This window comes from Sebastes umbrosus, chromosome 22, assembly GCF_015220745.1.
Source record: "Sebastes umbrosus isolate fSebUmb1 chromosome 22, fSebUmb1.pri, whole genome shotgun sequence".
In the NCBI taxonomy this organism is placed as follows: Eukaryota; Metazoa; Chordata; class Actinopteri; order Perciformes; family Sebastidae; genus Sebastes; species Sebastes umbrosus.
This window is the reverse complement of record NC_051290.1, coordinates 17,401,901-17,424,126: the sequence shown is the minus strand read 5'-3', so window position 1 is coordinate 17,424,126 and position 22,226 is coordinate 17,401,901. Positions and strand designations below refer to the sequence as shown.

General features: G+C 41.5%; 1 protein-coding gene across 20 annotated transcripts in view; it reads left to right on the top strand.

The window, feature by feature from the left end:
* Positions 1–22,226, top strand: part of LOC119481177 (adhesion G protein-coupled receptor L3-like) — a 234,267-nt gene that overhangs the window by 200,273 nt on the left and 11,768 nt on the right. For all 20 annotated transcript variants that reach the window (XM_037757857.1, XM_037757869.1, XM_037757866.1 and 17 more), the window contains 5 exons: positions 420–640; positions 6,071–6,137; positions 8,665–8,756; positions 19,303–19,471; positions 19,650–19,775. In XM_037757857.1, coding sequence (XP_037613785.1) covers positions 420–640; positions 6,071–6,137; positions 8,665–8,756; positions 19,303–19,471; positions 19,650–19,775 — 675 coding nt within the window. The remainder of the gene's footprint in view (positions 1–419; positions 641–6,070; positions 6,138–8,664; positions 8,757–19,302; positions 19,472–19,649; positions 19,776–22,226) is intronic.

Here is a 22,226-nt window from a genome sequence, read left to right as displayed (position 1 = left end):
GCGGCATAAAGTGCATTGAGCTCCAAATGGCTCTTGGACTCTTGACTTCGCTTCTTCATATCTCTCTTTCATCCATGCCAGCTACAGCAAACATGACCACATGGGCTCAGTAGCTGCAGTGTTCTGCTGCCAGTCACTACAGGCAAACATCCAATCACTTCAGCCAAACAAAGCTTAGCAATGCTAATTGTTGGGAAGAAACAAACACGCAGAGGTCAGAAAATGCTGCTCGGTTATAGTCACTTGGAGGACACACTTTGCAAGTCATATTATGCCCTCTAGCAACGCAATTAATCCCAAACTGATTTGATTAGAATATGTTTCCAACTGTGAATACTCACATCTCCCTTCTTTTTTTTTTTCCTTCCTCTTTATCTCCCTCAATTGTGTTTGTGTCTGCCACTCTAAACCCTTCCCAGATTGCTTGTGCCGTCTTCGCCGCCCTGCTCCACTTCTTCTTCCTGGCAGCGTTCACATGGATGTTCCTGGAAGGCGTGCAGCTCTACATCATGCTGGTGGAGGTGTTCGAGAGCGAGCACTCGCGCCGACGCTACTTCTACCTGGTGGGCTACGGGGTCCCCGCGCTAATCGTGGCCGTCTCTGCCGCGGTGGACTACCGCAGTTACGGCACCGACCGAGTGTGAGTACATGTGCAGCTAGCTTGTGAGCACTTTAGGTTTCACAATCTGTCTGAATGCTGTAGGAGAATCGGCAATCCTTTCTGCATGTAATACAAAAAAGGTCATACCTTTTTGAGTCAATGCGTTATACAAAATAATTCCCTTGACATTTGTTTTTGCATGAGTAGAATTTAAAGCTGTCAATTACTGTAGAGGACGGCTTCCTAGAATAGTGCATTTGTCGGCCTTCTGTTGCTCTGGATCAGCTTTGTCAAATCTGGGAAAATAAGAATATGACCCTTGATCTCGATAGGGTTTTTTAAACAGAAAGCCTGCTTTGTAAACTGGGGGAATGGAGTTTGAAAGCTGTGAGATTTCCCTGGCAGGGAGGGTCTATCGAAAGATGCTTTGAAAATACTTTATGGGAAGTGTAGGATCCACAGTTTTTGGAGCTTGAACCATACCAGGGACCAAAGTTGGGATATCTTGATGTCTGCTGCATTGATTTTGATAGTTCCTTTTTAAATCTGTCCTTTGTGAGTCCCCCAACTTTTTGAAAGTGAAATACAAAATGATTGAGTTCTCTTTAAAGGTGTTAAATTTGATATCCTGAGCATTAATATAGCAGCGAACTACTATTTGCTATGTAAAGATATAGTGGAGTAATGTCTACCTGAGCAGAGAATGAAGTCACTCTCCCTCCTTGCTTTGTTGACACCTCTGGGCCGGCCATGCGTTCTTTCAGTGCACGTTAGTTCATGTGAGTGTGCCCCACTGGCTAGCTCACGGCTGCCGCTCTGCACTGCTCTCATACGGCGGTTACAGCTGATAACGCCGTCCCGACTGACGGCGTCGTCTCAGAAGCGTAACACCCATCCTCTGGTTTCCCCTCAATTAAACACTGTTATCTCTGTCTGCATTTTTGCCGTTGTTTTCACTGTTAGCGCCGTTAGCTGTGAGCCCCCGGCTCGCTGTTGCCATGTTGAGAGCCGTTGAGAGGCAATAAATAATGCTTCCAATCCCGTAATTGGGCACCTTTAAATGTGCTGGGGGAATCATGTTGCATCAGATATTTAGGTATGAACACCAGACTGAAGGAACTGTGACTGATTTGTCATTTTCACCAGAGGACACTTGCAACATGTGTACAGGAGGACCCGGGAATCAAACCCCCGAACCCTACCGTAACCAACCCGCTCTACCGACTGAGATACAGTCGCCTCTACCATTTCTTCCTGTTAGTGTTACTGCAATGAAATTTGTCAAATATGTTAAGTTGACACGGATACCAAAGAAAGCAACTTAGTGTTGATTTTTCGCTTCATGACAAGAAAATGATACTTCCACAGTTTTGGAAGACAATGTAGAACGAGTCTACACCCTGATCTGGTGGGTTTAGTGCTGAAACCAGAAGGCCAAAAAAAACAATAGGCTTTCCTTGCTTAACCCCACCATTCTGTGTTTACCGTATCTACAGCCGCAGAAAACCCTGCTAACAACTTGTCAACTGTTTGTGTTGGTTTGAAGGGCTTTAACAATCTCGCACACGACGCTCCAATATAGCTACAGCTCATCATCAACTTTTAATGAAGCCGAACGGTTACTCAAGCTGCTCACGTTTCCCCACTGCTGATCTGACATGGCTTTGACAGTGAAAAATGCTAACTTCAGGAGATTGTATTGCTGGATGAATGGCGGGCTGTTGCGGTTAATGTCTTCAGCATTTTAGGATGCGCAAATTACAGCACGGGCATTGGAGAGATTTAGAGGACGGGAGGAGGGAGAGTGAGCATGAACAGGGAGATGGAGAGTGAAAGAGAGAGAAAGAGACAGGAGATTAACAAAAAGACGGGCAGCGACAGAGACTGCCTTTTTGTATTTCCTACAGAAGCTACATAAGCTCTTTCCTCTGAAATACAAAGTGGTCTATAAAGCAGTGTAATGCCAAGCTGAGGATCGCCTTCCATTCCTCTCTGTTAATCTCAAACCCATCTGAAAATAATGAAGACCAGCATCAGCAGTTTGCTTCCAAGATGTTTATCATATATGGCACGCGCTCACACACTGCCACACACAACACAACTGATAGACAGTGCATTTGTAGATTGGCGGAGCCATAGTTCTTTGTGATGGATGAGGTGATAGCTGCCACCGCCTGAGCCTTGGCATCATGTGAATAATTAAAGCCTGCCACCGGTGGAACAATTATACGCAGCCAGTGAAGGATGAGGGAAGGGACAAGGCGTGATACGTGGTGAATAGCAAAAGGTGGGGGAGGGCACGTAGGCCCGCCGCAAATTGATTTTGGGACCATAGCGGCGCTATCATGGGCGGTCTCACTTTGAGCAGAAATATCCAACAAGTTGCTGTCAAAAGTGACCCAGGTTTAGTAGATGATCATAATAACTGAGCACATTAAAAAAAAGGCCGCAGCAGCCTGAAGGTCGGCAAGCTTGTGAAGTCACCTGTTCAAAGTCCAAGATCAAATAGAAATCTCTCAACCCAGGAAAGTAAAGTAGGACTTCTATTCAATTACGTTTAAGTGATAACTCTAAATGTGCCCTCGAGCAAGGCACTTTGCTCTTCTTGAGTACAGCGAAGGTGCCTACTGGTCAGCAAAACAAGGATGCGGTCCTGTGTAATCTCTCCACTTTAATGAAAGCAATACATCAAACCACCTGTAAACTCAGGAGATAGCATTACCTTTTTGTTTCAGTAATCTAGTCGGTGTAACAGACTGTTCCATTGAGCATGCAGAATAGTGTTGGGTATTTTTCGAAGATCCCCTGTGGAGTTATCTTGTAAATAAATCCACTTATGTTTACATTCAGGGACTCTCAACAAAACCATTGCATCCTCAAGGCCTAACAAACACGCTGAATGCATTTCCTTTCTTATAAAACATTTGCAAGGCCAGTTTTATTGATTTATTTTTTGGGAATATATTGAAAACTGTTCCGTTCACTTGTATTTTGACAATAGCTAGCAGTCAGAACACAATCAAGGGAACTGCAAGGCAGGAGGCATTTGATGGGCCGAGGAAGCTAAGCTAGCAAGCTAATCTGCTAGCCACTATTGGCTGTGTTAGGTATTGTTATCTTAAGACAACACTAGTTGTGGGTTTGACTTTGTAGTTTTTATTTATGAATTTTGCTTGTCAACAGACCAATGCATTAAAGAATTTGAGAATACAACTGTAATGCAAAAATTCAAGAAAATATTCAATAAAAATGTCATATTTTGGAAGGTGATGAGCATGTCTTTATTTACAGTAGATTTCTCTCAACCATATCTAAAAAAAAAAAAAAATAACCTTCATAGGGTACCTTTTAATAAATGTTACCAAACACCGTGTCCAAGTCTTAAAGTGCCACCTAAGTGCACCATATTTTTCTCGCAGGCCAATCAGAGCAGACTGGGCTTTTTTGGGAGGGAGACTTAAAGAAACAGGCACTAAAACGGAGTGTTTCAGACAGAGGGTGAATACAGGTATACTTAGACAGACAGTATGAGAAAAATAATAATGTTTTTTGAACATTAAAGTGTGGAAATATGTTCTAGTAGAAACCAAAAATCCAAGTGTGAACCTGAAAATGAGCACGATAGGTCCCCTTTAAAAGGCACAGTTTAAGGAAAAATGTGCTTCAGGACTTCAGACTGAATCAAAAGGCTGCGAGTGGTCTCCTTGGCTCAATTATTTCACATTACTTCACTCACTCACTTGGTCATCAGCTCACTATCACGCCAATGAAATGACTATCTCTGTTGCAAAGACGCCTTTGCAGATTAAGCTGCCACGGCTCAAAGGACAGCCTGTCTCAGATCGCTGCAGAACGCCAGAATACTGTTGGCACGAGTGCGGCTTGTGTTTTGACTGGCACACGTTTATGGTTTTTATTGCTCGGTTGCTAATGGAAAAAGTGCACAAAGTAGCATACCAGGAGGGGAGATGAAACTAGATGGGCTCCAAAAGCCAATCCATGACACAAGTGGAGAAGGGGAGGTAGAGGAGGCAGAAAAGAAATAACAGCCCGCAGCTCCCACCGCCCACCACGTCTTTAAATCTGTCTATGATCTGAAGAAGAAGAAGGCAAAAACGAACAATGGGACCTTCAGCATAATTTAGAGCCGCGACGTTCGGAGCATGTGCTTTGATGAGCTGCCAGAGTTCTGTGCATGTTGTGCATCTTTTTGTTTGCGCTTGTTCACTTCTGTATGCATCCATATGTGTTTTTCTGTGTTGCCTCCTCTCATCCATTGATATCAGCGAGGGGGAGACATATCAAGTCCCGGGAACAACAAAGGACCAGTCAATTTTTATCCTGTCACTTCTTATACTGTATTCTCTCTCGTTTGTCTGCCACTTCTTTGGTGGCAAAAAAGTGAAACATGTACAAACATGCCTATTGCAGTTGAGGGTTTTAGTCTGAATTTTTCAATTTGTAGGCTGTATTGTAAATACTGTTTTTCCTCCAGTGCCCCATGCGCTTCAACTTGCCTTAAAATGCTATTGAATTACAGCTAATACTCTGCCACTTCCCATTTTCCCCCTCTGTCAGCCTGAATGACAACACGCCTGTACGAACTGTAATTTTCCAGTGGCCAAAAATGGAGGCGTCTATCTGCCGCAGCAGCGGAGATTAAAAGATTAATAATTCAACCACAGGTCATGAATCAAGTTTTTTTTTTTTTTTTTTTTGCCATTTCAAAGGAGCACTGCCACCTTCCACCGGCCTTTCTGGTCTGTATCTAATTTCACTCAGCAAAGAAGACGCTCTGTACAGTTTTGATATGAAGTGTGAGGTCAGGAGAGCATGTTATTTAATTCTTGACATAATTACAGCAGTCCTAGAGAGTCATCGCTGTTAACATGAACACGTAAGACACTTTGTTGAGTGCTAAAGGGACTGTGTGTGGCCACGTCTGTCAGGGTCAAGGTCAATCCAATTCCTTTTGGAGTGATACAGCTAGGATTCAATTGCGAGCTAATTGAATCATCCATAAATTATCATCTGTAATGGTAATTTCCTACCATGACCCGACAAACTGAGACAGAATCAAACTAAAGTCTGGTCGCTCCCAGCCTTTAGGGCACATCCTTTACAGTTTTAGCTACATCCCACCCTTTTAACTTTTTCTTTTACTTTGATAGTACACCTGTTTGGCTATGAAAGCCCATCATTATTGCTGTCATTGACACTGAAAGCCCCCTCTCCTCCAAATTCTTACTGATGGCCATAATTCTTCGAGCCCCCTTGCGGCAATCTGTGTTTTGAAGTGCCTATTCCTCTGTGTCAGTCCAGCCTCCTACTTGATGTATATCCTCTGAGCAGGAGTATAAAGCTATAACCTCAAATCTTTGTCTCTCTTCCCCCCCTTCTCACTCCCTCATCCTCTCTCTCTCTCTCTTCATAACCCCCTCTCCTCTCACTCTATCTCTTTCATTGCAGTTGCTGGCTTCGCCTGGACACCTACTTCATTTGGAGTTTCATAGGACCAGCAACCTTGATAATTATGGTAAGCGCCTTCCCCCCCCCTCCACCACTATCACCACCACCACCACCCTTCTGCTCATTAACCCTACTTAGCCTGCGGGTCGTCGCTTAAATGGTCCACCGAGATCCCTTTTTCTAGCTCCTCTTTTCTCTGCCCTGTTGAGCATATATGCCACCGCCGGGCATGGTGCCGTCCAGAAAAACGAATGAGGGGTGTAGAGAATATATTGCAGTTTGTCACCCCTCTGCAGTCACCGGCTGAGACGATTTTTTTTGGGGGAGGGGGGGTGGGGTAGAGGTGGGTGAGTGAGAGAGAGAGTAGGAGAGAAAGAGAGTGAACTCTGCTCAGTATGCAGTGTTGGAGTAATCCGCACTGCGATTATGATTGATTTTGTTCCTGTTCCAACTCCGCTACCTTTTTTTTTTCCATCTCCTCCTCGCAGGCACGCAGACAGCTCTGGGTGCAGATACACAAGCATTATGCAAAGGACGACACACACACACACACACACACACACACACACACACACACACACACACACTTTCCGTGTCTTTCCCAACTAGTACAGCCCCAATTTTCTAATGAAATATCTCATTTATTGATCCAGCTGCTTTAAATCTGATGTCAGAGTGATGTTCATCTAAGTATTTAAGCCAATGCCAAGCTGTAAATATTGCCGCGCCACAAGAGATGTGCTCCTAATTTTCCGAGACACCAGTCAGCCATCATAATAAATACTCCGAATCAGTAAATCAACTAATAAATATCCCCCAACAACTTATAAATGGGACAGCTTTCTTGTACCACAGGACCCAAAAATGTGAACTGTGAACTGTTGCTGCCTCGCTGGACGCTAAATCCAAACATGCATAATGCACTTTCACGCTCCAGTTTGGTTCAGTCATTCACAATGCATCTCTGTGTGCCTCATGACTCACTCCTTTCTCTCTTACATTTACAAACAAACAATATCTCTGTTGGAAAGAAGGCTAGAGCTCAGATCCAATTTTAACCCTGGGAATTTGGTGAGGGTTTGGGAAAAGATGCGTTTGAAGCAGTTAAAAAGGCCATTTTTTTAATACTCAACTCATATTAGCTTAATGTCAACTGTAAACAGCAGTAAAATGAAAGCTTACTCATTGCTCAGTCATTCTGAAAAGACCCCCATGCCGCGACCAGATTTGACTCATTATCTATTTTTGTGATTACTGACTCAGAGAGAAAAAGAGAAAATAATGAGATACACCAGAGTGGGTCTTTTTGATATCCAGCAGTCAAACATAAGAGTTGTTAAAAAATATTTTTTCTGACTAATTACAGTGTGTTTGGCAAACGTAGCTGCAGAAGTCCAACTCACTTCTGTGTTCCTTTTTTAAGTTTTTTTTTTTTAATAAGAAATCTGGTACATAAAGAAAACACAGTACTCCACTTAAAGGCACATTATAAAGAGCATTATAATCACTTAGTTATAATTAGCATTATAATGTGATTTTAAATTACTCTAAGTGGTCATTGTTTGCTTTAAGTAAAGTGAAGAATATATCATTAAATCTCTGCAAAAACAGCACACAAACACACTGTAAAATTTATTTTTACTTTACTTAAAGCAAACAATGACCACTTATAGTGACTTTTTGCACAACTTTGTTGAATACTCGATTCTCATTAGTCAATCACAGCGCTCTACAGTCTTGCTATGTATAACAGACCGCTACTATGGGCGCAGTTCTAATGTCGGACTCTGGCGGACTGTTTTTGTATGAAATTATTGATTTCTTAAGTAAGTAGCCGTGTAATAAGCGGGATAATGTACAGCTAGCGGGTCATTGTTGTGAAATAAACCCCTTCAGGGCGACGCAAGACTCCTTCGCTTCGCGTTGTGATCCACCACATCGCGCTGTCAGGGTTTATTTCACAACAATGACCAGCTCGCTGTACATTATCCCTTACTTATAATCACAGTATAATGCATTATTAAAAAAAAGATGATAATGTATTACAACTATGGGAATTATAATACACTATGATCCTTGCAAAAAAAAGAAAATGTCTTGACCTTATATGTCATTATAAAATGTGTTATGATTATTGTTATAAATTGCTATAATTATACAGTGCTTTAAGCCGATTATAACTCATAAGTATGTTCATAATGAATTATAAACATGGGCGTCAAATAAAGTGTTACCGTTTTTTTTTTTCCAGATGTAGAAACTGTAAAAGCAAACGAACGCAGCAGCGGTGGCAGTTATTCCCTGTGGTTGTCTCTAAGTGTGAATATGATGAGACAAGTGTAAATAAGTCAGATGGAAAGGCTCCCTCATACAAGTATGCAGCTGTCTTGTCTCACCGTTCCTTGTTTAGCCTGTTGTACCACTGTAGAGGTTTCACAGGATTTTGTGCTCTGTTTGGCAGAGTGGGAAACCGAGTCTGGCTGCAGCGGTCCAGATCTGCGCTACAAAGTGCTCTGATTTAAAATGAATGGAACTGAAACAGGAAACATACAACCTCTCTTTTTTCTCTCTTTCTCTCTGTGTCCGTCTCTCAGCTCAATGTGATCTTCCTGGGCATCGCTCTCTACAAGATGTTCCATCACACAGCCATCTTGAAACCAGACTCCGGTTGCCTGGACAACATCAAGTAAGAGCACTCCCATCCACCCATTAAAGCCGTCCAGAAATAGCACTCCTTGTGGCGTTTTGTTACAGATGGAAAGAATGTTTCAATACGAGTGTGACAAGCTCGCTTCCACCAAACGCACTCCGACAGCTGAATTGTATCAAGCACGACTCCGTTTGAGCCGACTTTTCCTCCTTTTTCCTTCAGTTTAATGAACCTCTGGTTTAAAGAGCAATGTTTTTATTTTACTCTATATTCAAGCCGGTGTTCCCGAGCAATTCACGTTTTCTCGCCTCCCCGTTTGATATTTTGAAACCTCATTAAAAGCACTTAAGGTTGTGAACACCCAACCTAAGGGTCCGTGAGTCTGAGCCTGCCAGGTAAGCACCTCCTGTTATGCCGAAAGGTTGTGTCAGGCAGGGTTAAAATCAAACAGGTGCGTCTCCATCATTATCTGACGGACACTGTTGTCTGCACGGCAAAAGGCCAGGAGACAATCTGACAGACCTGACCTGGTGTTATCTTGGTGTCAACATGCTGCCAATGAATATTCATGTCGTATGTGTGTTCAGAGTCTGTTTATCTGCCTGCTTTCAGATAGTATGAAAGCTTGAGGGACAATGATGATTATAAAACTCAGATACAAACTTTCTTTTGGTGTTTACAGGCTTGCTAGTAAAAGTTCCAATACTTTGCTATACATTTACCGCACGGGTGAAATGTATTTCAGTTTTGCTAAAGTAAGTTTCAGCTAGTAAAACGTTCCTATTAAAGTTTCAGATAAAATAGCTTTACTTGAGGCAAGACATCTGGTAGTGCAATATGTAGTAAAAATGTATATACCCTTGTCTAATAATGAGACAAAATTGGTCTGTTTGTGGTTTTGCATTTTTTTAGCTGATATATTACAAACGATGCTGCTTGTTTTTGTTTTTTTGTAATTTATATGTATGTTGTATACTGCTCAAGAAGTTCATTCATATCCATATGATACAAAAGCCAATTAGCTTCAGTTGTCTGATCCATCATAGTTACAAAGTAAGATTAGTGTTGTGAGATAATAAGTGCGGACTTAAGGCCTTTACACACTGAGGGCGTGGCGAATAAACAACATGAAAATGCAAAATACTCGCCTGCCAATATTATATGTCATGGGCTTTTATTGTGAAAGGGAATAAAGGATGGAAAGTGGATCTGGTCTGCACTGCCTGCTGCCTTTGTCAAGGTTGAAAGGAGTCATAAAGTTTGCCGTCCTGGTTTGGACTACGGGAGCTTCTGTATTATTCTTTCGTAAATATAGGCGCAACTCAACCCATTCTGCACAACATGATTGGTTGATGCCTTTTTTCGCAGTGCAAAAGCTCTGAAAAATCAACTTCATTACAATAAAAAGTGTCGCTTTTTCGCAGTGTAATATTCGCGTTTTGTGTAAGGTATGCATGACAAAAATAAGTTCCGAAAAATATGTTGACGCACGAAAAAAAAGCTGCCGTAAAGGCCTCCCTGGTTCTTTTACACTTTTAAAAGTTTCATCCAGAAGTTTGGCTAGATGTGAATAAGGAGTTTTAAAAGTTGTTTTTAAGGTCCCCTTCCCTTGTAGAATGACACAGCGTTTTCGGTCATTGTTTTTGACGTAAGCTCCAGCTACCTGGTGTCAGGGCACACTCCTTCCACAGATGGTGTAAAGTTGTTTTGCCGCCCGTTTGCTATGATGGATAAGGGTCTCTGCTCTGTTTTTGCTGTCTTCCTCGCTTTTTTTTAAGCCACTCTGGACACATTAGTCTACTTTATGGCCGGGCGCTCTGGCTGTTTTTTTTTTGCGGCATCACATCACTGGTTGTGTCTCAGCAGCACAGTGGCCCTGTCTGCCCTGCTCCTCTCAGCACAGTGATACACACATAAAAAAACAATCTCCTGCGAGCGTGATATAGCGTGCTTAAGCTGCACCGTGTCAGACCGCACTGTGTTTTTCCATCACAGATTCACTGCAGGATGCTCTTGGTTTTTAAGTGCCGCTTTTGAGCGGGGCCAAAGTATGACCCGTACTGACATTCCAGTCACCTCACGATGACATGTAGCAGAAGGTCAACGTTTAACGATGTTCCGAGAAACACAGAAGTTGCCATATTGTGAAGTTTTGTTTTCCTCCTGTGAACTGAGGCAACCGGGTGGCCGACTGCATCAGCTCCCCGTAAGTTTGAATATACTCAGCTAGAATGTAAGTGTTTACTGTGAAGTGGAGATTTATGCATTACTGAATTAAAAATGGTTGCACCACACAGACTATTTCTACATAGAGATGAGTTTTTACTAAAGGTTTACACCCAGTAACTGCCAGGTGTAACTGTTGTGTAGCTAACTGATAAAGCTAATGTTATCTTGCTGATATATGACCCATGGAAGAGCAGAATAAATATAGCTTAGAAGTGCACTCGGGGGGGCGCAGACCTCCGCCAAGGCAGGTTTCATGTACGTCGTAAAATCTAATGGATTGTTCATTGTGCCACACCCCACCCCTCCAAAAAATTTCATTCAAATCCATCACGGACTTTCGGAGTTATCCTCCAAATAGACAAACCAACAAACGCCGGTGAAAACATAACCTCCTTCCGAGGCCTTTGGCCTTTGGTGGATGTAATAAGGTAAAACATCTGACCTGAAGGCTGTTTAATGGTGATGTAAACTGGAAAAGTTTTGAATTACATTTCGTCAAAATAACAACCTTAGAACAACCATAGACTGTATATACAGTAAGAAGTGGACGAAGGCACCATGGAGTCACCCACTGGTTTGTGGACTGCCTTTTGAAGCCTCGAGTTCAGCATTTAGGGGGTAGCTAAGTTATATATATATATTGAAATATAACAAAAAAATATATAATTAACTGTCATGAACTGAAAACACCCTGTGAAAGGGTTAAAGTTATAAGATGAACACACAGACAACTCCCAGACCGGACAGCGCCGTGGTAGCGACCTGTCAATCACATGGTAGCCACGCCCTAAAGCATCCCCTGCTTTATGGTCTATTGGACTCTAAATGGGACCATAATTTACTAAATGAACATCATGCTGTATTGAAGAAGACTTGAAACTAGTGATTGAGACCATAAACTCATGTTTACAATGTTTACTGAGGTAATAAATCAAGTGAGAAGTAGGCTCATTTTCTCATAGACTTCTATACAATCAGACTTCTTTTTTGCAACCAGAGGAGTCGCCCCCTGCTGGCTATTAGAAAGAATATAAGTTTAAGGCACTTCCGCATCGGCTTCACTTCTCAGAATCGGAGGTAGCCTACTGCGTTAAACTAAATGATCAAATAAAATCAGCTAGCTCAGCACAATTGTGTATATCCCACTCATTCTAAACGTTATGAATACTTCTAACTCTCAATTGTCCATCTATGCATAAGTTTAAATAAAACAAAGTAATACCTAAACTTACAAAGTGTAATATGTCGTTGTTACAGTAGGGTACAACTCTGGATACTACAGTGACTTCCCACAAATTCTTGCTACAAATGTTTCCTCCCGACCAGTTTATACATCTTCTATACATACTGTACGTCTTGACCAGCTAAGGCATTCTTAAATTCAAATGGTGCAACCAAATGAAGTAAATCACTGGTTTGAAACTAGCTAGAACTTTACCCACAAACTTTAGGATTTACTAATAGCTGGTGCAACCCAATCTTTGTTCTACTGTTCATCTATCTGATAGAAGTCTAGCCATTTCCTCTTCTGCTCTTTCCACCATGCTTTGTCAAAGCTATAATCAGGTCCTATACTTTCCTGTAATGTTAATAATAGGTTAATCCAAACTTGACACCTTGTGAAGTGGCTGAATGGTGAAAGCCATTCAGTGTCACTTCTTTTGTCCACATTTTCATCAGATTCTGTGAAATAACAGGCTATGTGTTTTGCTCCTATTTGATTCTAGTGTGTAGCACAGAAAATGTAGATCATTTGTATGCACTTTGCAGCAATGAAAGAACAGCAATTAGGTATGGCTAGGGAATTGGGAAGCAGATGCTGGGAGTGCTGACACAGCCATCAATGTTAGCCATCAAGACTTGGAAATGATCAGAATATATGTTTGGGTGTTCTCTGTGCTTTTTTTTGTTTTCTTTTTTCGACAGACCACTTTTAAAGAGGACCTGTTCAGGTGTATACTTTTTTTGGGTTTCTACTAGAACATCGTCACGTTGGCCGCTCCTCATTTGCATAAAGTTGAGGTCAAAGCTACTTTATGCAAATCAGGGGCGTCCGGTGCGAATCGCTGCCTCTGGAAACTCCCAAAAAACTTTTAAACTAACCGTTGTCGATCTAAAACAAAGACAGATTGAGCAACTGCATGGCTTACTCCTTGCCTAAATGTTTTCAGAAACATATTTCGGTGAACTATTTTCATAATATAAGAGAAAAAAGTTTCCAAACGAGCCGCCATGTTGGTTCCTGTTTGAAATCTGGGAGCAGCAGCCCATGAGTGAAAGCGTTGGTCCAATCAGGTGCCTAGTGGCAGCCCACCAAGCGTCCAATGCTGGGGATCGAGGTGATCCCTTACGTGGACACGTTCCATAACTCCCTTTGGCGTGGACTTTGGGCTTTGTAACTTTGCAGACCTTTTTACAAAAAAACAACTATATAACACACTGAAGCTAAGGGAAAAAGCACAAAAGCATAATAGGTCCTCTTTAAATATTGAAGCACATCTTTTTCCCATGCCATTCCTATCCTATGAAAACACTGTTTGTACTCTGCTCACAGTGTGAATTCTGATCAGCAGCAGATCTGGCATTAGAAACCAACACAACTGAGTCTCATATATGTGCAACGTTTACACAGACATATACGCACAAACTGTTACACACAGCCCCGGTCTGAAACATCCACTGTGAGCTACACATGTACCGTGGTTCAAACACTGGCAGACATACAGGCGGACCACCTGCAACCCCTTGATTGTCTCTCTAGCTTCTATACTGAGGCATGGTGTGGAAATAGATTGCTTAGCTTTGATACAGCTCCAGACCACGACTGGACCAAAACAGCAGGTACACTGAGCAAAGCACTGATCCAAAATACTGTTGTAGAGAACATTTTCCAAGTCCATTTTCTGTATGTTAACCCTCCTTTGGTACCGCAAGATGCATTGCGTAGTTTGCTCTGCAGAAAATTATTGACCGCTGGAGTTCTCAGTGTCATATGATTTATTACACCGGCCTCCCATAATGTACCACACAACTGACCTCCTGACCCCTGAGACTTCCAAACAGTCGGCAATGTTTCAGATGACCATTGGAAAATGGTATGAAGCAGCGCTGCTTTTGTCAGCCCTCATTCATCTGACACCGTTTTTTAAGTCGAGACCCATTTCTCAACACACGACTGCACATTCAGGCTGGCTTTTAGTAACAGTACTGCTCAGCCAAACACATCATAGCCTTTAGCTGTTGCTTCTGTTTCATCATAAACACATAGTAATAGGTGGGTATGATGAAACAATTAAGTATTTCCGTTTTAAACATGGATTGAAATAGCATTTAGTGTCCAATTTGGTGTCATAGTCAGTTATTGCCTTAATTTCCGTATAGGTTTTCGTTGAGTTATCAAGGTGAACTGGTTTGATGATGATGCCACGGGTTAATTAAGTCAATTTAGCTCCGTTTAATGAGGTGTGTCTTCTTTGTGTTATCTTTTTTTTTTGCCATTTGACTCCTCTTTATGGTTTGATGTCACGTTTTTTGTTCAGATTTCATCATGCTGCCATGTTTTAACATGAGTGTTTCATCTCCTTCGCTGTGTATCTCTTCCTCCCTCCCTTTCTTTTCTTCTTTTGATTAGCATCCTGCCTTTTTTTTTTTTTTATCTCTGCCTGTGTTTATCTTTAACATCTTTTCTGTTTCTCATCTTCCATTTTTCTTTTTCCTCTTCATTTTAGCTACCGTTATTATGATGGATGTGTTATTGTAGAATGGCACTGGTAAGATGCAACATTTCTCAGTAGAGGATGTAGAATTGATATTGTGTTTGATGTGTTTTTTCCCTCCTCGCCCCATAATGGAGACAGCGGCTGCCACTGCCCTGTGATTCATGGATTACAACATGACTTTTGCACCACTTGCTCTGAATGCAGCATATTAAGGACATGACGGACTGAACATTTTTATCGAGAAAGGTGTGGCTTTTGACTCGCGTAGCTTCCTCCCCGTGCAGATAAGAAACTTCAAATGAAATATGCTAACGAGGATGATTTCAAAGACACAAAACGTCTACGCCGACATCAAAAACTTTTTGCGCTATTGATGTCTTAAACACTTTGAGGTGATTAGCATTTTAAGCATACCTTTGGTTAAATAATTAACACCCTGTCGGGTTGATCACAGCACTTCCTCTTTTCCTCCCAGAAACAGCCTATAAAATGACTGAAACAGGTTGAATTGACCAATTGCAATCTCATACATAAATGATCTGTGACATTGCAGTGAATGGCACCTCTGCAAATTAAGTCATTTCGAAGGAAATTGGTGGTAATTTGATGCCACGGTCTGAAGAGGTTCTCTGCTTAAAATTGCTCATTTTTGGTGTTTCTTCTCGACGATTAGCACAATAAAGCTTCTCTCTCTTTTCTGTGCTTGGAAAGCCTAGAAGTGCTCTGCTGCAGCCCTCAGCGGTGGATAGCATATCTATATATTGTACAATCATTCAAATGACTGTATGGTTCACTGACACACACAGTTGAGCTAAAGTACGCTGTATTCAGCATTCTAAAATTAGACTAAAATACACAATTAATGAAATCAATAACTTGATTTGCCTTGCTAAATGCTACACCTAAAGCGGGGGTAGGCAGAATGTTTTTGGCATCATTGGACAAAGATTCCACAATAACCTTTCAACATGTTGTAATTCAAGTGTTCTGAGAGATAACTAGACTTTTACACCTTCTCATGGCTCTGTTTTTAGGCTTTAAAAAATCTATCAATCACAGGTCATTTCAGAGAGAAAGCGTTCCTATTGGCTGTTCATTCAGTGGAGGCAGTTGTAAATCACTCGCTAACTCCAATCAAATGGTCAAACTAGGCAGCGCTGATCAAATATGCATTCATATTTTGTTACTGTATTACCTATATCTTGCCTCAAATGTTTTCAGAAACATCTTGTAGTGTACTCTTTAGCTGTAAAATGAGAAAGTTTGCTCCGGCTGGTGGGCGGTGCCTGGTATTTCCTCAACTGATCTCAACATGGCGGCCGGGTCACAAACTTTCTCATTTTAAAGCTAAACAGTACACTACAAGATGTTTCTGAAAACAATTTATGCGAGCAATGGGCAGTAAACTGGGAGGACAAAGATGCAGATGATTTTTTTTTCAGATTACCTGTCAGGATATAGTGACCGTTTTATAAAAATAACTTTTTTTAATCATATTTGAGCCAATCTTGTCTACTGCTGCTTTAATGATGCCAAAAATATGAACTGAGAGGTTCTGTACCTGTTGTAACAGTCCTGACAGGATAAAACTCAACTGAAATGCACCCTCTCCATTTCTAAGTGAGCTGTTATGCTTTTCAGTGACTGCTATGCAGTCTCTGAAGTTCTGCCTCAAGGCTCCTTCCATGCAGCTCTCAAATTCATCCCCCATATTTTTATCTGATAACTCCAGACGAAGATAAGCCATGTGCGATATGAGTTGTAGCCTCTTCATATCCTGTCCTCTCGGATGTATTTCCTATGACCTCTCGTGTCTCTATCATAAACCATTCATCCGACCAAGCCGCCACTAGTTAGAGGACAATATTTTTGTTCTCTTTGTGCCCACCGCTTGTGTTTCTGTGTCCATTCCGGGGGCAGTCGCCTTGATGAAGTACCTCTCCCACCAGGTCATTAAGACAGCCCTGGGAAAATTATGTTTAATGGTTGCCCCGGTGAATTCATAAATCATTTATTTTGCCGCACACCTGGCCCATTTATAAAAGCTTAAATGTGAAGGTCTGCCAGCATTTATGAGGGAAGTTGGATACTTCAGTGAACCAGGATAATAGTGGTTATCAGCTTTAAATCACTAACAAATCCCTTCCCAAAATGTATGAATGTCTGGCCTTGATGTTTGGATGCTGTGAACGTAGCTCTAATCTCCACTTCCCAAATCTTCCTTTTTCGTTGTATTGTTTCCCTCTCAATGTCTAAATTTGTACATTGTATTTATGGACACACATTTCGGATTACTTTCCATCTCTTTGTCTTGTGATTTGATTTATTTCTGCCTTGTTTTTCTCGTGTTGTTTTGCTCTCGTCATATCGCTCAGCTATCAGGATTACGAACCTGAGATCAAGTAAGACAAAATTGGAAGCGCCATTTTCCCCATATTGCCATCTTTCATTTACTCCTCCATATATGAACAAATCTGCACCCGAATTCATCTAGGTGCCTCTCTGAGTCATTAACATGATTTATTGTGGTGTACTCAGTCATGTTGAAGGCCACATTAGTGTGCACACAGTCCTCCCGCCTTAGATATACATAGCCTACAGATGTGACAAGCCAGATTAGTTTTAAATGGCACCTGTATCTTTGCGGTGCAGTCTATAGATATATATTAGCACTGTAATGTAGATACGGTGCTCACATTTCTCAGTTGTCAGCCTTTTTTTTTTTTCCCCTATGTGCATCCAATCCGGAAAAAATGGTTGACATTGTTAGCAAGTAATGGATACATTTTTTAAATAGTTGAAATTAATAGATAAATGCTTGAAGCAGTTAGCTAAAAGTAATGAATTAACAGTTGAAATGATCATAACAATATCCTGTTTTACGTAAATAATGTTACATTTCTAGATAAATTAATATTTCTGGACTTTTTTAATGATGCACACTTTTTAGGTATTACAATAAGCCTTAGAATAACCACACTGGCATTTCTAAATAACATCCACAAAGAACAAATAAGGTACAGTACACCTTAAAGGTACAGTGTGTAGGATTTAGCGGCCTCTAGTGGTGTGGTTGCAGATTGCAACCAACTGAGGACCCCTCCGCTCACTCAGAAGCCATCCTAATAACACTACTTTAGGAGCAACGGAAGTCAGACGGCGGCTGGCGGTACCACGGTTTTGCACTCTGCAACTCACGTTACCACAGTTGTGTGGGAGTGGCCTTCAGGAAAAGTAAAAACATGAAAGGCCCTCTCTTAAGCCAGTGTTTGGTTTGTCCATTCTAGGCTACTGTAGAAACATGGCGGACTCCGTAAAGAGGACCCGCTCCCTATGTAGATATGAATGGCTCATTCTAAAACTAACGAAAACACGATTCTTAGTTTCAGGTGATTATACACTAAAGAAAACCTGAAATACTATACACCGTTCCTTTTAAAAAGGATGTTATCAGGTTTAGACTGAAACCTTGCATGCAATTAACTCATGGTATGCAAAAGTTTTCACACTTACAGCATGCACGATCACACTACTGTAATTAACAGTTATATGACCAGCCACGATTCTGATCTACCACATTGTGTTGTGCATTAACAGCTGTAGGTTGACATCCTAAGAATGCCTCCATCTCTCAACATCTCTACTGATTGGGATCGCAAAACATGGAAGCTAGAATAATGAGATTTACCATCCACTGATGTACACAACAGCAGAGACCACTTTTATAGACAGTCAGGTAATGTGTGTGCAATACTCCATCAAGGTTACCTGATTATGTGCGTAATTGTGCTTTGACAACGCGTGCCACTCAAATTAGAGGCTGCAGAGGGAAAACACAACCGCCTCCTTCAGACGGCTGTGAAACGACTTAATCAACTCAAAGAGAAAGATCTTCATACATGCAGGCTGCTGCTCATGACAGATGCTGGCGAGAACCAGATATCAATCTTAACTCTTAGAAAAAGTGCCACTTCCTCTGCGCAGTGTGCGCCACATGAAGATAGAGCCTTTCGTTCTTAATCGACTCTGTGTTCTCATTTATCTGAGTTCAGCCTTTCAGTTTGAGTAAGAGTTTACTAGACACTCATCCCGACCCTTAGGTAATAAAATCCAACATGTAATGCGCTCATGTAAATAGTCTTCTAATGAAAATGCCATATTTGTTACGCTCCCATTTATACAGACTTCTATAATCGTACGTATGAATCTGCAGTTTTATGGTCATCTATGGCTTTTCAAATAGTCAATGACATCGTGTGAAATTACGCAAATAAGGAAAGGAAAAGGTAGCAAATACAAGGACAGAATCAGAAAATGAAGATTAAATCCATTGTCATTTCTCATCCATTTCTTTCCCCTCTTCATTGGTGTGCCTTTTCTCCCTCTCACAGGAAAAACCTTGATAGCTGTGGAATAAATGATGCCTTGAACTGATTATTCTGTGTATATTTCTTTTTAATTCAGTGGTAGCACACACCTCAATTAAAGTTGTGGCTTTTAACCTCCATTTATTGTCAGAAAATATTGTATTGGTACACTGCTTTTCGTAAGTTCAAAACCAGTTTTAAAGCATTTTGAACATACTAACTTTGTGAAATGTTTTGTGAGATGGCTGTTTGTTTGTTATATTCTAGATCCTGGGTAATTGGGGCCATTGCCTTGCTGTGTCTGCTGGGCCTGACCTGGGCCTTTGGCCTGATGTACGTCAACGAGAGCACGGTGGTCATGGCCTACCTGTTCACCATCTTCAACTCCCTGCAGGGAATGTTCATCTTCATCTTCCACTGTGTGCTGCAGAAAAAGGTACGGTTTCATTCTTAAGTTGTGCTGTGTGAAATTGCCTAATGTGACATCATTAAGTTAATTTCATGCTTCGGCAAATATGCCAGAGAAGCATCTCCAAAAGTATGAAATTGGTACCCTTGGATGGGGACTAACGGTCAGCGTGCATGTGCTGTATCTGTGCTTTTATATCCCGCAGGTGCGTAAGGAGTATGGGAAATGCCTGCGTACTCACTGCTGCAGTGGCAAAAGTGTGGACAGCTCCATCGGCTCTGGAAAAGGCACCGCCTCTCGTGCTCCGGGACGTTACTCTACTGGGTCACAGGTAGAACCACTTTCCATGCTCCCCTTTTCATTCTTGATTTACTGAACTTGACGGTATCTTTTTTTAGCAGGACAAATTAACTCTCATTTGTTTTTTTGGATTTCCACTGAATTGTATCTTTAAGCAGTTGGTCTGCGTAGCTGGAGGCGAGGGCGACTTATTCTTAAATAGTTATCTGTGACATTACACAGATATGCACTATAAACTTTAGACTTAAAAAACTTTAGTGTCCCCAAAAGGGGCAGTTTGTGGTACAGCACAGTAAATAATAAACAATATGTGGACACAATTTAAAGGGATAGTTCGGGTGTTTTGAAGTGGTGTTGTATGAGGTACCTATCCATAGTTGGTGTATTACCTACAGTAGTAGAAGTGACGGTCGGCACGCCCTCAGCTTGGAGAAGCAGACAAGAGTTACCGAACAGGAGCAAAGCAATATAGTGCTGTGGACGGGGAAGTGAGCAAAATCTCATTTTAGCTACCTAAAAATAGGCTTACCTAAAATCATCCGATAATCATCAGTTATCAGTTTTAAGTGTATGCTATATTAACAATATTTTCACCACTTTACCTTGCTGTCAGACAGCCCCTAAAAAAAAAACTAAAGCCATTGTATCAATCTATGCTCTCGCCAAAGACACCAGACTCCATTGAAAAAACCTTTACTTGGCAGAACACAGGGGTTGCTGGTCTTCTGCTGCCTCGATCGGTTAATTTGTTTGTGCTGTGCTGTGGTGAATCCGAGCAATACCAGCAACCCCAGTGTTCCGCGAAATGAAATTAATGCTTTTTCCAATGGAGTCTGGTTGCTTTGGCGAGACATAACTGTTTCAGTTCCCCATCAGAAACAGACTGTGTATCTGTCTCAGGGCAAGGTAAACTGACAAAAAATATTCTAAATATAGTGTTCACTTAAACTGTTATTGATTTTTTTTAAATGAGCCTTTCTTTAAAATATGTTTTGCTGCCGCCCCCGTCCACAGCCGTACATTGCTTTGCTTCCGTGCCGGTACTGCTGTCTGCTTCTCCAAACTGGGAGCGTGCCGACCATCATCTACTGTAGGTAATACACTCACTATGGATATGTTCCTCATACAACCCCACTTCAGAAACACCTGAACTATCCCTTTAAACACAGAACAACAGAGACAACAACAAATGATCATGATCCATCAATAAATAAGACTTATTTTTCACCTCCTTATGTATTGCACGCCCCCCCCGTCTGAGTCGACATAACATCCTCCCGACCCCATGTTGCACGTCGCCCTACCACAACTTAAGAATCAATGAGAAAATATTTGAAAGTAAACCTTGTAAGTATGCGTGATGAATAGCAAAGAAGTATAGCATATGTCCTAGTTTGGAAGTGATAGCAGGGAAATGTAGAGCCTGTTGAGCTAAACATTTTCTAAGTACATAATGTCAGTCTGCAATTCATTTTCACTGGAGCAGGCTGCACATCGGTACGGCGACGCTGACTAAAGTATTGGCTAGAGCCTTGCGAGGAATTTGTTCATGCTCACAGATGCAGATTGGACTTTCTCTGCCAAAATATGTGAATTCTGTCTCCTTGTAAATTGTTAATGGATTCCTCCCACATTGACACGAAGTATAGGATGAATTGCCATGTTACACTGTAATTGAACATCATATCCATATTCTAAAGATTGTGATTTCCTCCCAGTGTTCCGTTATATAAATAGTCCTCGGAGTCAAACATGCAGTGGCAGCCCACGATACAAGCTGGATTCTGCACACAGATCAAAGCGTTTAATTATACACAGGGCTTTGACAAGATGGCTTTAACCTCACGCTCAGTCGCTTTATGTGAGCAAGACAGGAATGGCAACACTCAGAAAGACGTGCTTGTTTATTGCTTACTTCGAGGCTTCTAAATGAATGTGTAATCAGCAAAGTACACTCCAACCCGCTGGCTGTGAACGGTTCAAGTTTTTATCTGTCCAAAAAAACAAGAAGAAGAAGTCAGCGGTGTCATTTCCAACCCATCTGTGTCTCCAGCGCCGGGGACAACATGACGTACAATATGTTAATGGGATCGTCTGTGTCACTGTATGTTCCCGTTAGGATATATGAGCAACGTGTCACCTGGGGTTGACACAGAAGTGCCTAAAAACGACATATTCGTCTGAGTGATCATAGCACCTCTGCGTGGGCATTTTTTTTTTTTTTTCCACACCATTTATGATACGATGATTAAGCTATTATGAATAAAAAACATGCTCGCGGTCTGAATGTCACCCCTTAATGGAGGATTTGGAGGTGAGGTGCTGTGACAGTTGCTCCCAATTTAGTTCATGATGATGGCAGTGGCAATGACTTAGTTAAGCTGGAATCTGTCTGTGGTATTGAAGGCAATTACAGAAAAACTTAAATGCTTCATTGCATCACTTTGCTCTTAAAGCAACAGTAGGTAGAATTGGAGCAAAA